A 15,154-nucleotide genomic window follows, 5' to 3' on the forward strand; every position below is an offset into this window, starting at 1 on the left:
TTAATATATGTTGGAAGACTAGATAATTTGAAAAATTACCTGGGTACAGATTAAAGGAATTAAGACTTCATTTGTCCTGTGTGTTGGGTTGCACTCAAGTCAGTTTGACCAGCATCAACCTAAAAATAATATTCATTTGAGATTAATTATTAACGTGCAAGCCTTTTTTAAGCTTTCACATTCTATTTATGGCTTTGGCGCTGATACACAAAGTTATTTATTAACAGCTGAATCTGGAAGGTACCCTGGTTGTGATGAGCTCAGGAAATGGCTGACATACCAATGGGATTTGTATAAGTATTGAATTGTTAAGCTGGCGTTGTATTCAAACATCTAAATTGACATCTAATAGATACAGTGACGGGTATACGTTTGAGGATGTTTGCAAAACTCAGTAATTTTATTTTAAGTTAAAAATACATTAATACCAGTAGTTATTGTGAAAGTGAAGATTTTTCTCATCAATATGCAGAAACCCATGGAAACACGTGCTAGCATCTAATTAGGATGGATTCATTCTAAAGTGCGCACTTGCATGTAAAGTGTGTTACCAAATTAGCCAGTATACTGCACTGATGCTGAAATGAATGTCACTACCTATTCAAAAGAAGACTTCATTATGATAACCCATTGAAGTTAAGAAAAATAAACCACTTGGTTGTCATTCTTTTTCCTTTCCTATTTTTCTAACGTAACATAGCTTTTTAAAATATTTAAACTGTTTGGTTTGTTGTCCTTGTCTAAGATGTTTTAAAGCGATCGTAAAGTCTTCACATCCTCAGCAATTTGGTTCACATGGGTTTTTGACAATTTCCTTTATCAGAACCAATTTGTAACGTTTTGTAACAGCAAATATTGCATTACAGACTACCCCAGTGAGGTAAAAACAAAAAAACTGCGGATGCTGGAAATCCAAAACAAAAACAGAATTACCTGGAAAAACTCAGCAGGTCTGGCAGCATCGGCGGAGAAGAAAAGAGTTGACGTTTCGAGTCAGTTCTGTCGAAGGGTCATGAGGACTCGAAACGTCAACTCTTTTCTTCTCCGCCGATGCTGCCAGACCTGCTGAGTTTTTCCAGGTAATTCTGTTTTTGTTACCCCAGTGAGGTTTGTTTGCACTGTGCTGAAGTATATTTTTGAGATTTCTAAATCTTCACCATATGGTAGTGTATGAATTTGTAATTACACTGTGAACTTGTAAGCAGCGGTCATTATAGTGGTTGGCTTTTTGATAAACTGGATGAAGCTTTATTAACTTTTACCACGTTATTCCTGCAATGGGCTTTGAGTTTCACCTGAGGCTAAATAAGCATGACTCCATCTGTAGTCAAGAGAAGACACATTTATTTGAGACAGGATGAAATACAGATGATATTTACTATTAAACTCGACAAACATGAATGCTGATAGCTTAATTTGCTGTAACGTTTCATTATCTTCAACGGGAGGATGTACTAAAATAAGGACCTGAAACAAATGTCATCATAGGATTTTGTGAAATTTTTAAACAAATAATAATTCAGAACTTGTAGTGTCATAACTTCAAGCAAGTTTTATTTTCCCTGAACCATTTGACTTCATGCAACAATGGAATTTCAAACATTTTCAAATGAGTGGGCCAAGTGCAAATATTGACACTCTGGGACTTTCAAATATAGACATAACACCTGTCTTCACTTCTTTAAAAAAGACAATGTCAACTGGCCAAAAGGGCGCCAATCTACCCTTGCAAAAATATATTTCTGGCTAATATATACAAACAATCTAGTAATCTAACAAATACAAAAAAAAATGTAGGACTGACATCTTGGATCCCTGGGAATTCCCTAGTGGACCCCTATCGTCTAGACACCCTAGTTTAGATTGTGCACAGAAAAGCAAAACCTAATAGAGGAATGAAAACTTTATGCTAGATTGAGATGACAAGTAGTAAAATTTTAGTTGGATACAATTAGAAGTTCAAAGAATATACTCTATTTTTAAAAAAAATTTACACATATATTATGCTATTGACCCTGACATAAGTTCACAAATATGAAATAAATGAAAATCCATAGGCAGAGCTAATAGCAAGTCCTCCAATTGCAAAATAGAAAGTGCTCACCAGGAATTTCAAATTCAGTTATGAAGTTGTGGAACTTGCATAATGTTTGGTCAGACTGCTTCCATTCTTGAAGTTTTCTTTCTGTTCTAAATGGAGCCTAGAATACTAACATTAGTAGGGATGGGCTCTCCTGGGATACCAACAGAATAATAGTTGGTATCCCCTTTGTCCAAGTTTTCATATGCAAAGTATTCTACAACTTTAAAAATATTGAAAGTATATGAAATACTTGACCTTGTCACTCAAAGTTCAAGGAGGAAATTGGAGCACATTCAAAAGTTTAATTTGTTTTATGTTTAACTTTTTTATTACCTGCAATATGAATCAAAAATTTAAGTTTTAAAAATCGCTTCTAGAATGGAACTCTAACTTTGCCACACTATAAAACAAATTAAAGCAAATGTTTTATATTGTAACAATGTTAAATCTCCAATGCTTCTAGAAACTCTTCACATTACTACTTTGTCCTATAGCGAGATGAGTCTGCTAGGGTTACTTCCTGCGTGGCAGCGACCCTCCAAGTTTTCATGTCAGCTTTCACTATTAAGAGCCCAGGCAGTGGTAACAGAAAGCTGTTCAATCAAGGAGTACATTGTCTAGTTCTGCACTGTTCATCAGACATGCTCATATCATTCTTACATGAGCCACTAGATAATGATCGAGAATAGGGTCATTTTGCTCCATTTCCCTTTGTCACGAGGCCAATATCACCAGTGCAGAGGCTTAACTAGGGAGCTCAGCACATCAAGAATCAATCAAAGCACTTAGCTGGAACAAAAACAAAAATACCTGGAAAATCTCAGCAGGTCTGACAGCTGTCTGCAGAGAGGGATACAGTTGACATTTCGAGTCCGTATGACCCTTCGTCAAAGCTAAGACATAGAAATGAGATGAAATACAAGGTGGTAGAAGGGGGTGGGACAGGAGAGCTCGATAGAGGGCCAAGTGGAGGTCAAGAAGAGACTGCCAAAGATGTCATAGACAAAAGGACAAAGGGGTGTTGACGGTGGTGATATTATCTAAAGGATGTGCTAATGGGGACATTAAGGGAAGCAAGCAGGACAAGCTAGTGGCAGATGGCCCTAGTGCGGGTTCGGTGGGGGGGAAGGGATCAAAATGGGCTAAAAGGTGGAGATGAAACAATAGATCGAAATAAATTTAAAAATAGGGAAAAGGAAAAAAAAAGTAAAAAAAATTATAAATTATTGGAAAAAGGGGGATCGGAAAGGGGGTGGGGATGGAGAGAGGTCATGATCTGAAATTGTTGAGCTCAATATTAAGTCCGGAAGACTGTAAAGTGCCCAGTCAGAAGATGAGGTGCTGTTCTTACAGTTTGTGTTGAGCTTCACTGGAACATTGCAGCAGGCCAAGGATGGACATGTGGGCATGAGAGCAGGGTGGTGTGTTGAAATGGCAAGCGACAGGGAGGTCTGTCCGCAAGCATGGCCCAGTGCTACAATGTTCCAGTGAAGCTCAACGCATACTGAAGGAACAGCACCTCATCTTCTGACTAGGCGCTTTACAGTCTTCTGGACTTAATATTGAGTTCAACAATTTCAGATCGTGAACTCTCTCCTCTATCCCCACCCCCTTTCCGATTCCCCTTTTTCCAATAATTTATAATTTTTTTATTCCTATATTTTTTCTCTTCCCTCCTATTTTTAAATTTATTTCGATCTATTGTTTCATCTCCACCTTTTAGCCCATTTTGATCCCTTCCCCCCCACCGAACCCGCACTAGGGCCATCTGCCACTAGCTTGTCCTGCTTGCTTCCCTTAATGTCCCCATTAGCACATCCTTTAGATAATATCACCACCGTCAACACCCCTTTGTCCTTTTGTCTATGACATCTTTGGCAGTCTCTTCTTGGCCTCCACCTATCACTGGTCCCCTATCGAGCTCTCCTGTCCCCATCTACCAGCTTATATTTCATCTCATTTCTATATGTCATAGGTCTGATAAAAGGTCATACGGACTCGAAACGTCAACTGTATCCTTCTCTGTAGATGCTGTCAGACCTGCTGAGTTTTTCCAGGTTTCTTTTTTGTTCTAGATTTCCAGCATCCACAGTATTTTGCTTTTATCTTAGCACTTATCTGCTTTGGTATTACCTTGTATGATGACTGCTCCATGAAATTTGAATCGGATTGCCCCTTGCAATGTTAAATTAATTATTTGGATCTTATGTAGTGAATAAAAATTATTTCAATACACTTATGGCTGTAGTATTGAGAGTTGGGAGAAATGATTTACATTTTGTGATTTTAGTATTTTCAAAGTGGTTTATTCATGCTGTGGCTCAAGGAAAACTAAGACCTAGCCAGTTTATAAATTTACATTTGGCTGAAGTACAACTTGAATCTATATAATTTTTCAGTTATGATATACATTTTAGTAAAAAAATTAATTATTGGCATTTCCTTACACACAAAATTGTTGTCTATTGAATTTTCAGTTTTTTTGAGAAATTGTTATTTTTGGGACTGTTGGAATGTTTTTGCAGCTTTATGACAAGGGATAAAATGTCCTGTAAACTCTCCAAACCACAGAAAAACAGTACTCTGGTTTAGTACAGTACTCTCTATCTTCAAATGCGTCATTGGTTGCTATGGCATTGTCATGCCTTTGTAAGTGGGATTGTCGGCTTCTGGGGTTAGTCAGTGGTCTGTTTGGTCTTTGCAGAGATTTCACTGCTGGATAGCAGTTTTAGCCCTTGGTGTTCATGAAAGTAAAATGCTGACATAAGCCAGTCAATGAAACGTGTTACCATGCTGTCTCTGCTACTTGTTGAAATTTGATCACAACATTCCATCAAACTACCTTTTCCTCTTGTAAATATATCAGCCAAATTATAATTTCCTTCCATTTTATGTTCCTAGCTACCTCCCTTTAGTAGAAGACTCATTACAGTCTAATATATTGGTGGTATTAGACATGTGGGCAGCTGTTATGGCAGGTTTTCAAATTATTTGATATATTTTATCTTCAAAAAAGCTTAATCAAACTTTGTGGGACTGTTAGTACATCAGTTTGAAGTATTTACATGTTGGACTTTAAATCTGGTAATCAAACACACTTCTACTCTGCGTGGTGGTTTTTGCATGGGCAATGCTAGCACACTGGCTGGCATTAAATTCTTTGAAAAGTTTAGTTGATTATACCAACTTAAAAAGGGATCATATAGGCAGACTGGCAGCATAATCAGTGTAACTTAAGCAAAGCTTGACTGTCAGTCAAGGTGAACCCCAAACAAATGTGCAGACATTGTTCCCTCCAAGTTGTTCATCTGCATGGTGCGCAATAGTCCATCAAGCGCCGTATAGTTAATATTAAAGCTGCAATCATCCTGATGGTTAAATTACGTTTTTTTAATTTATTCATGTGATTTGGGCTTCGCTGACTGGGCCAGCATTTATTGCCCATCCCTAGTTTCCCTTGAGAAGGTGGTGGTGAGCTGCCTTCTTGAACCGCGCAATTCATGTGGTGCAGGTACACCCACAGTGCTGTTAAGAAAGGAGCTTCACAATTTTGACCTAGCCCAGTGAAGGAACAGTCAGGATATTTCCAAGTCAGGATGATGAATGACTTGGAGGGGAACTTCAAGGTGGTGATATTCCCATCTATCTGCTACCCTTGTCTTTCTAGAGGATAGTGGTCACGCTGTCTAAGGTGCCTAGGTGAATTCCTGCAGTGCATCTTGTATACACTGCTACTGTGTGTCGGTAGTGGAGGGAGTGAATGTTTGTGGAGTTGGTGCCAATCAAGCGGGCTGCTTTGTCCTGGATGGTGCCAAGCTTCTTGAGTGTTGTGGGAGCTGCCACACTCAAATGGAGCATATTCCATCACAGTCCTGACGTGCCTTGTAGATGGAGGACAGGCTTTGGGGAGTCAGGAAGTGAGTTACTCGTCCTAACCTCTGACCTGCTCTTGTAGCCACAGTATTTATATGGCTAGTCCAGTTCAGTTTCTGGTCAATGGTAACCCCCAGGACGTTGATAGTGGGGGATTCAGTGATGGTAATGCCATTGAACGTCAAGGGTCGATGGTTAGATTCTCTCTACCATCTAGAGATGGTAATTGCCTCGCACTTGTGTGGCATGAATGTTACTTGCCACTTATCAGCCCAAGCCTGGATGTTGCTGCATTTGGACATGGACTGTTTAAGTACCTGAGGAGTGGCGAACGGTGCTGAACAATGTGCAATCATCAGCGAACATCCCCACTTCTGACCTTATGGATGAAAGGTCATTACTGAAGCTTGAGAGCATAAGAAATAGGAGCAGGAGTAGGCCATTCGGCCCCTCAAGCCTAGCCTACCATTCAATAAGATCATGGCTGATCTTAGGCCTCAACTATTTTGTGCCAGCTCCTCATAGCCCTTAGCTCCCCGAAATTTCAAAAACCTGTCTACCTCTTTAAATTCTTTCAGTGATCTAGCCTCCACAACTCTCAGGGGTAGAGAATTCCAGACATTCACTACCCTCTGAGGGAAGAAATTCCTTTTTGTATCTTAGTTTTAAATGAGTGTCCCCTTATTCTATAACTATGTCCCCTAGTTTGTGATTCCCCTACAAGTGGAAACATCTCCTGAACATCTACCCTTTCAAGCCCCCTCAGAATCTTGTACATTTCAATAAGATCACCCCTCATTCTTCTAAACTCTAATGAATAAAGGCCTAACCTGTTTAGCCGTTCTTGATAAGTCAACCCCTTCATCCCAGGAATCAGCCTAGTGAATCTCTTTTGCACTGCCTTCAATGTCAGTATATCCTTTCTTAAATACAGGGACCAAAACTGTACATAGTATTCCAGGTACGGCCTCACCAACACCCTGTACAGTTGTAACAAGACTTCCCTATTTTTAAACTCCAACCCCCTAGCAATACAGGCCAAAATTCCATTTGCTGCCTTAATTAACTTGCTGAACCTGCATGCTAACTTTTTGTGTTTCATGAAAAGAACAGCCAGATCCCCCCACTGCTGAACTTTTTTGGAGGGTATATTTTCATTTAAATAATAGAAGCAGCTGAAGATGGTTAGGCTGAAGACACTACCCTGAGGAACTCCTAGAGTGATGTCCTGGAACTGAGATGACTGACCTCCAACAACCACAACCATCTTCCTTTGTGTTAGGTATGACTCCAATCAGTGGAGAGTTTTCCCCCTGATTCCCATTAATTGCAGTTTTGCTAGGTCTCCTTGATGCTGCACTCTGTCAAATGTGGCTTTGATATCAAGGACAGTCACTCTCACCTCACCTCGGGAGTTCAGCTCTTCTGTCCATGTTTGAACCAAGGCTGTAATGAGGTCAGGAGCTGAGTGGCCCTGGCGGAACCCATAATGGCCATCAGTGAGCAGGTTATTGCTAAACAAGTGCCACTTGATAGCACTGTTGATGACCCCTTCCATTACTTTACTGATGATCAAGAGTAGACTGGTGGAGTGGTAATTGGCCCGGTTGGATTTGTCCAGCCTTTTGCGTACAGGACATACCTGGGCAATTTTCCACATAGCCGGGTAGATGCCAGTGTTGTAGCTGTACTGGAATAACTTGGCCAGGGTCGCGGCAAGTTCTGGAGCACAAGTCCTCAGTACTATTGCCGAGATACTGTCAGGGCCTGTAGTCTGCATTATCCAGTATCTTCAGCCTTTTCTTGATATCACGTGGAGTGAATTGAATTGGCTGAAGACTGGCATCTGTGATTCAGGGGACCTCCGGAGGAGGCTGAGATGGATTATCCACTCGGCATTTCAGCCTGAAGATTGTAGCAAATGCTTCAGCCTTATCTTTGGCACTGATGTGTTGGGCTCCTCCATCATTGAGGATGGGGATATTTGTGAAGCCTCTTCCTCCAGTGAGTTGTTTAATGTTCACCACCATTCACGACTGGATGTGGCAGGACTGTGAGCTTAGATTTGATCCATTGGTTATGGGATCACTTAGCTTTTTCTATTACCTGCTTGTGCTGTTTGGCACTCAAGTAGTTCTGTGTTATAGCTTCACCAGGTAGATACCTCATTTTTCAGTATGCCTGGTGGTGCTCCTGGCATGCCCTCCACGGTTTATTGAACCAGGGGTGATCCCCTGACTTGATGGTAATGGTAGAGAGGGGTATATGCCGGGCCATGAGGTTACAGGTTGTACTCTAGTGCAATGCTGCTGCTGATGGTCCACAGCGCCTCATGGATGCCCAGCCTTGAATTGCTAGATCTGATTGAAATCTATCCCATTTAGCGTGGTGGTAGTGCCACACAATACGATGGAGGGTATCCTCAATGTGAAGGTGGGACTTTGTCTCCACCAGGACTGTGTGGTGGTCATTCCTACTGATACCATCATGGACAGATGCGTGAGGATGGGGTCAAGTGTGTTTTTCCCTCTTGATTCCCTCACCACCTGCCACAGACCCAATCTAGCAGCTGTGTCATTTAGGACCCGGCCAGCCCGGTCAGTATTGGTGCTACCGAGCCACTCTTGGTGATGGACATTGAAATCCCCCACCCAGAGTACATTCTGCACCCTTGCCACCCTCGGTGCTTCCTCCAAGTGATGTTCAATATGGAGGAGCACTGATCCCTCATCTGAGGGAGGGCAAGACTCTAGTCTATGCGCAAAGAACTGGTAGACTCCCCCATGACAAGAAATTGACAAACGAGAGCCAAGCCTGACATGATTAATCTGGTGGGTTTACAGCCAAAATTCATTTCTGTCAGTTCTTGGAGCCCAAAACTATGTCAGCACTTCTTTTTTCTGAGGCCCTCTCGCCACCGCCCCCCAACCACCCAACTCGCTGTCTTCGCGCGCACCCCCCACCCACCCAACTCAGGCTCAGGAGAAGGGCCACAAGAGAGAGGTTTGGAAGAGCAGCAATGTGCGGAAGGCTCGGGAATAGACACGGCGAGCGGGTGATCAAGTTGAAAGAGCTTGCAAGTGGATTTTTGGGCCAGTTAGTACCACTGATCTAGTCATCCTGCTGCATCTGGTTTTGTAGAATTATTAAAAGGAAGAATGATCCCAAAGACATTTGATACATGAAAAACACAAGGGCGTCTCTTAGGGAGTTTGTGAAAAGTTTTGGATTCCTAGCTCTGATCTCGAAATAACGCAAAGGTACTTGGGGTTAGCTCATGGGACATTTTAAGCTGTGCATTCTTCCAAACACTACATCTCCCCATTCATTTCTGTATGTATTGTGAAAATCAGTTCACTTTAAAATAGTGAACAGGTTTGTTATTTCACAATTCATATATTTTTAATCTTTTAAAAAATTGTAGGTGGAATAAATGCTGCTCTCTTCCAAAAACTACCTCAGTGGTCATTCTCCGTGGGATTCCATTCTCCCTTCACCACAACACACTTTTCCAGATATAGTTTCCTCTTTCAGTGTTCATCTAATTTACATGGACATTGTCTCCCTCTCTGACCCTCACCCACCAGCTCACAACAGCCATCCTCAAATTCACAGAGACTCTTTACCTCTGCCTGATTATGTTGATGTGAAGCAGTTACTGAGCTATTTCCCCCTCTGTTCATCACAGTTTAAGTAAAGAAAACACTCAATCTGAATCTATCGATTCAAAATACAAGCCACCTCAGCTCTTTCCATTTTGAGCTTGTCAAATTGAAACAAAAGGCCTTGTCTTGATCCATGGCTACCAATTTGACTTGTCTGTCAAATGACTAAAATATAAGCTACATTGTAAAAATAAATGCTTCTCCCATAAATGGTAGTGTAGTGGTTATTGCACCGAATTTAAAACGTGAGTTCAAATGCTGCCATGGTAAATTTAAAATTGGGATTCAGTAAATCTAGTAATTCGTGGACTAACATGTTAGCGTGTCAATGACTGGAGATGGTTTTCTTTCTTTCTTCCATACCCATGGTAACGTTCTAAAAATATATATTAATATATTGGGTGTTTTTGTTTCTACTGGTGGCACACATCCACACACTGCCTCGATGTTGGTGCGCGTAACAAAATTCATTCTGTGCATGGTTGGAAACAATTAGAGGGAACATGAGATACTTTATTAGCTATTAGATTGTTTATGCTGTTTAATTTGAGGTAAGGACTTTTTGAAGTAAAATTCAAAAATACACTTTTTATATCAGTTTGGTCAGCAATGGACTCAACAAGAAGTTTAATAGATCGTATTGTTTGCTTTTTAATGGCACTTTGCCATGTGTCAAATGGCTACCATGTTTACATGCATGACTTTGCAAAAAAGTAATGCACTGAAGTGTTTTGGAAAACCCAGAAGGTTTGGTAAGACTATAGAAATGTGTATTTCTTTTCTTTAAACTCAGTAACATTTTTTTCTAGATCAAATGCCATCTGATCAGAGTCGGTTGACCCAGCTATGAAAATTCACTTTTAAACTTTTCATTGATTTGTATTGCTAAATCAATACTAAAAACTGCAGTTTCCATGTTTAAAGTACCTGGTGTTGGTCCAGCTCACAAACAAGAATTCAGAGGATATTTGAGCCTTTGATTAACTTTGCACCGCTTGTTTGGAGTTTATGGCTGTTTAATTGATACCTGACATGCTTTAATGTTACAAAAGCATGCAAGGCAACAAGAACTTGTTAGCCGAATGAAATTGTAATTGTAGCAACCAACTTGTATACTGATGACATGGCTCTTTTTAATAAATGGATATAAGTCATAGCTTTGACATTTGTGCTTTTGAAAATGAATCATGTAAACTGGCTGCCTGATGCCCATCCGGGGCCAGTGGGGGGTGGGTGTGCGGCAGTACAAGAGCATTGGGTGGAAAACTATAAAACTGGCTGGCTGGCTTTAAGTCAGCTGAGCCTGCAAGTGTAACGTGTGCGCAACTCATCGTTCAAAAATTTGAGATGCTGATAAACAGAGCGTTGCATAATAAGTATTCATTCTTTATATGCTGCATTAGTTTTATGAATCCTTTTCATAAAACTCATGTGAACAGGTGAATTATAACATTGTGAATGAAGTATGTTTTGGAGAGCTAACACATATATTGATAGAGGCAGAGCAGTCATGCTCTGCAAGGACAGAGACCTTATGATTTGTGCAGCTTATTTGCGTCTACTCAACTGTTTAATTAGAAATTGCTTAGAATAATTTAACTTCTCCCAAAAACTGGTGCAGTGATAGTATAATATTTCTATGAAAGTAAGCACAGGACTTTTCAATTCTAAACAGATAAATTTCAGATAGTTTGAATTTTACCATTACAAGACCTTCTGATCTAAAACCCCAAGATGACTATTTATTGGTAGTTTTTCTCCTCTTTTAAATTTGTGTTAATTTAGATAGATGAGCAATAGGCGAAATAGGTACATAAGTAAAGTTTTTGGATTGTGGAGGTGCAACTGAAGTTATACTCCATAATTTCAATGGATTTAGGATTTGTATTTAATTCATACTTCTCACCTGGACAGTTTTGATTTTTTTCTGGTGGACTGCAAACCGCAGGAAGTGTTTGCATGCTTGGACGTTTCAGCTACAGAAATTATTACTGTATATTATACTTAACTTCAAAGGACGCCAGGCTGCTGTGTTGGCCAAAACAACTTTTACTTAAAGCCTTCTCAGAGCTTCTTGGTCTATGTCAGCAAAGGCAACTTCAGATGGTAAATTTAGATCACCTTCCCTTCAGGGTTTTCAAAAATGCAGGGGGTTGGGGTGGGGCTCGTGTGTGTGCGTCCTTGTGCGTGCATGCATGCATGTTCTGGAGGCAGGGAAGAAAACTTTGGGGCAGTCTTGTGCAGTTTGCTTATACAGAGAAGCATGCGAGAGACTGATTATAAGTAGTGTAATCGAAGAGTACCGGTGAATCGTGCATTATTATGAACACAGATATGGCAACAGTTTCCTTGGATTTGTATTGTTTTGAAATACCAGATAATTGAAACATAACAAGGAACTCTCTAGTTCCAAAATCTACCACTAGACATTTATAAAAAGGTAAAAACAAAAAAACTGCAGATGCTGGAAATCCAAAACAAAAACAAAAACAGAATTACCTGGAAAAACTCAGCAGGTCTGGCAGCATCGGCGGAGAAGAAAAGAGTTGACGTTTTGAGTCCTCATGACCCTTCGACAGAACTTGAGTTCGAGTCCAAGAAAGAGTTGAAATATAAGCTGGTTTAAGGTGTGTGTGGGGGGGCGGAGAGAGAGAGAGGTGGAGGAGGGGTGGGTGTGGTTGTAGGGACAAACAAGCAGTGATAGAAGCAGATCATCAAAAGATGTCAACAACAATAGTACAAAAGAACACATAGGTGTTAAAGTTGGTGATATTATCTAAACGAATGTGCTAATTAAGAATGGATGGTAGGGCACTCAAGGTATAGCTCTAGTGGGGGTGTTTTTTTTAAAAAAATGGAAATAGGTGGGAAAAGGAAAATCTCCGCCCCCCACACACACACCTTAAACCAGCTTATATTTCAACTCTTTCTTGGACTCGAACTCAAGTTCTGTCGAAGGGTCATGAGGACTCGAAACGTCGACTCTTTTCTTCTCCGCCGATGCTGCCAGACCAGCTGAGTTTTTCCAGGTAATTCTGTTTTTATTTATAAAAAGGTGTTACATAAGGTAAAATTGCAAGTTACTGATCCAAAATTTGGAGTGGACCATAAGTTTTTCTATAGAAGCATAAGCTAAATAGGCTGAAATGCCTTTACTGTCTTTACTTATCTGTGTGATCTTATTATAAAAGCAAAAGATTCAAGAACCCTAAATCCATTATATTAAAATATATAAATTGTGCTTGTATTTGTAAGAGTTTGGAAATATCAGCTGCAGAATATTGACTATTATTGATTGTAGAATATTAGTGTAAAATATATCATTTATTTTCAGTGCCCCACAGTATTTTTCTTTCTCTTTTCAGTTGTCTATCACCATGGAAACAGTGCAACTGGTGGACATTACACTACAGATGTCTTCCACATTGGTCTTAACGGCTGGCTGCGCATTGATGACCAGATAGTGAAAGTGATAAATCAGTACCAGGTTGTGAAGCCCTCTGCTGAACGTACAGCCTACCTCCTGTACTATCGCCGAGTTGATCTGCTGTGAACATTCACTGCTCTGTTGCCCTAGCATCTTGCCTCCCAGAGCACCAACTGTCAGATAAACCCTTCCCTCCCTCATTGCAACTTTTCAAATCCACTCTCAGTAACTTCAGATTAAAGTTTAAATGGGAAAAAACCTGGAGATGTGCACCAGCAGCAAATCTTGTAGATTTATGTCTATATGTGACATCTTTCATTACATTTAACTTCATACACATCAGTCGCTAATGTTTTCGCTTTTGATAATAGGTAACACTTGAGCCCGTGTTTTTGGGGGAGGGAAAAGTGTTCCATTGTACTGAATGCTTTGGTGTTTTGATGAGAAAAACTTGCGTGTGTGATTACTGGGTGTTGAGTAGCAGTAGGATGCTGACAGTTTAAAAAAAATGCTTAACGAGAAAGCTTAAAACTGCACGTTACAAAATAACATGCAAATCCACATTTGAGGTTGAAATGTTGAGTCTGCGTAGATGGGTGATTGTAACCTTAATGCAGTTACTAAGACTTCTGATTGCAATTATGCTTCTGTGTACACAATTGATACTTGATATAAAAAAAGATGATTGATATAATTCCATTAACAGTTCAGTCTGGCTTTGTTTACTTTCAGTGGTTTTGCTCTTCTCTAATTGTTGAAATGGAGCTGTACACAATTTAGTGATATTTATAGAAAATTGAGTTTGTCGCCCATCAGTTAATAAATTCATTACAAGCTCTTTAAATAACTGTTTGGGGCCTGAATTGGACGCATAATCACAATGCTGCAAAGAGCATTGATTTGTGAACCGTCTGTTTCAACTTGCCCCGTATTGGTACCAGAAAATTATAAACTTTAAAACCCTCTGCAGTTCTAGAATTTCATGATAGTTACCCATTCAAAAACATTCAGATAAACCACCTTTTGGTTTTTATTTGTCTGACCAACCTCTGTGGGGCTGTAACAAAAAGAAACACTTCCCTGTGAAATTTTCCTGTACTTTAAATGCTATGTTTTTGTTTGCTAATTGTAACATTTTTACAAATTTGCAGTTAACTGGCAACTCATTCCACTATTGATTGCCACACAACCATTATATAGATCTCGCCAACTTATTCACATGCCAGTGGAATTGGTTGCTTGTTTGGGTCAATTAAATGTTACCACCTGTCCAATAAGCTAGCAATTGTCTCATCAAAAGAAGTCCTCCTAATTGCCATACTTTTCATGAGCTAACTGTTTGAATTGAAGTGCACCTGCATTTTAATGAACTGAACTCGTATTACTGCCGTAAGAAATTCCACTCGAGCCATTCGGCTGTGGCAAATGCTTTTAGTTATTGGTTTTTGAGGATATAGGATTCTGTTGGGTTGGAGGGTAGCTGGTGCTGGGGATTGGTCTCTGTTTCTAAAACCTTTTCCATGTTTGGTTGCAAGGGATTGATAGACAGCTATCTGCAATTTTTGCTTGATGATCTGTTCAGTTCATGTATTCAAAGATTTATTTTCCCAACTTTTTATCTCTAACTTGTGCATTCCCTAATTGAAAACTTTCCCCAGTACCTCGAAATCCTTTCTTAAATGACCAAACATGGCTGACATTTTAATGTGAGATATTTTCAGAGCTTTTTAAGAACTATACATACGTGGTAACCAAATGATTTGCTTTTAGATTCTGTGAACTTGATCTTGAGTTAATTTGTTGTCTTGCAGAAAAACTACCTTGAATAAAAGTCTATTACTATGAAATATTGCAACGTGTAATCTCTTTTACCAAGGAGCTTGTCCCTATATTCTGCTCGAATCTTCATTTATGTAATGTGCTTTATTTATCAGAATAATGGCAAAAATGGTTCCATATTTGCACAGTATCTGTTGCCTGCTATTTGAAGGTTTAATCCTGCAAATGCCACAATAAATTCAGCTACAATTTTTTTTTAAAACTACTCCTTGGTTAAACTGTGTGGTTAATATCTAACTTGAAAATTGACTAGTATTAAAATTGTTC

At 39.7% G+C, this 15,154-nt stretch overlaps 1 protein-coding gene across 1 annotated transcript in view; it reads left to right on the top strand.

Moving 5' to 3' along the window:
* usp10 (ubiquitin specific peptidase 10) overlaps positions 1-14,895 on the top strand; it is an 89,359-nt gene extending 74,464 nt beyond the window's left edge. The window contains exon 14 of the mRNA XM_041191519.1: positions 12,987-14,895. Coding sequence (XP_041047453.1) covers positions 12,987-13,174 — 188 coding nt within the window. The 3' untranslated portion in view covers positions 13,175-14,895. The remainder of the gene's footprint in view (positions 1-12,986) is intronic.
* The last annotated feature ends 259 nt before the right edge of the window (positions 14,896-15,154 follow it).

Source organism: Carcharodon carcharias, chromosome 7, assembly GCF_017639515.1.
Source record: "Carcharodon carcharias isolate sCarCar2 chromosome 7, sCarCar2.pri, whole genome shotgun sequence".
NCBI lineage: Eukaryota > Metazoa > Chordata > Chondrichthyes > Lamniformes > Lamnidae > Carcharodon > Carcharodon carcharias.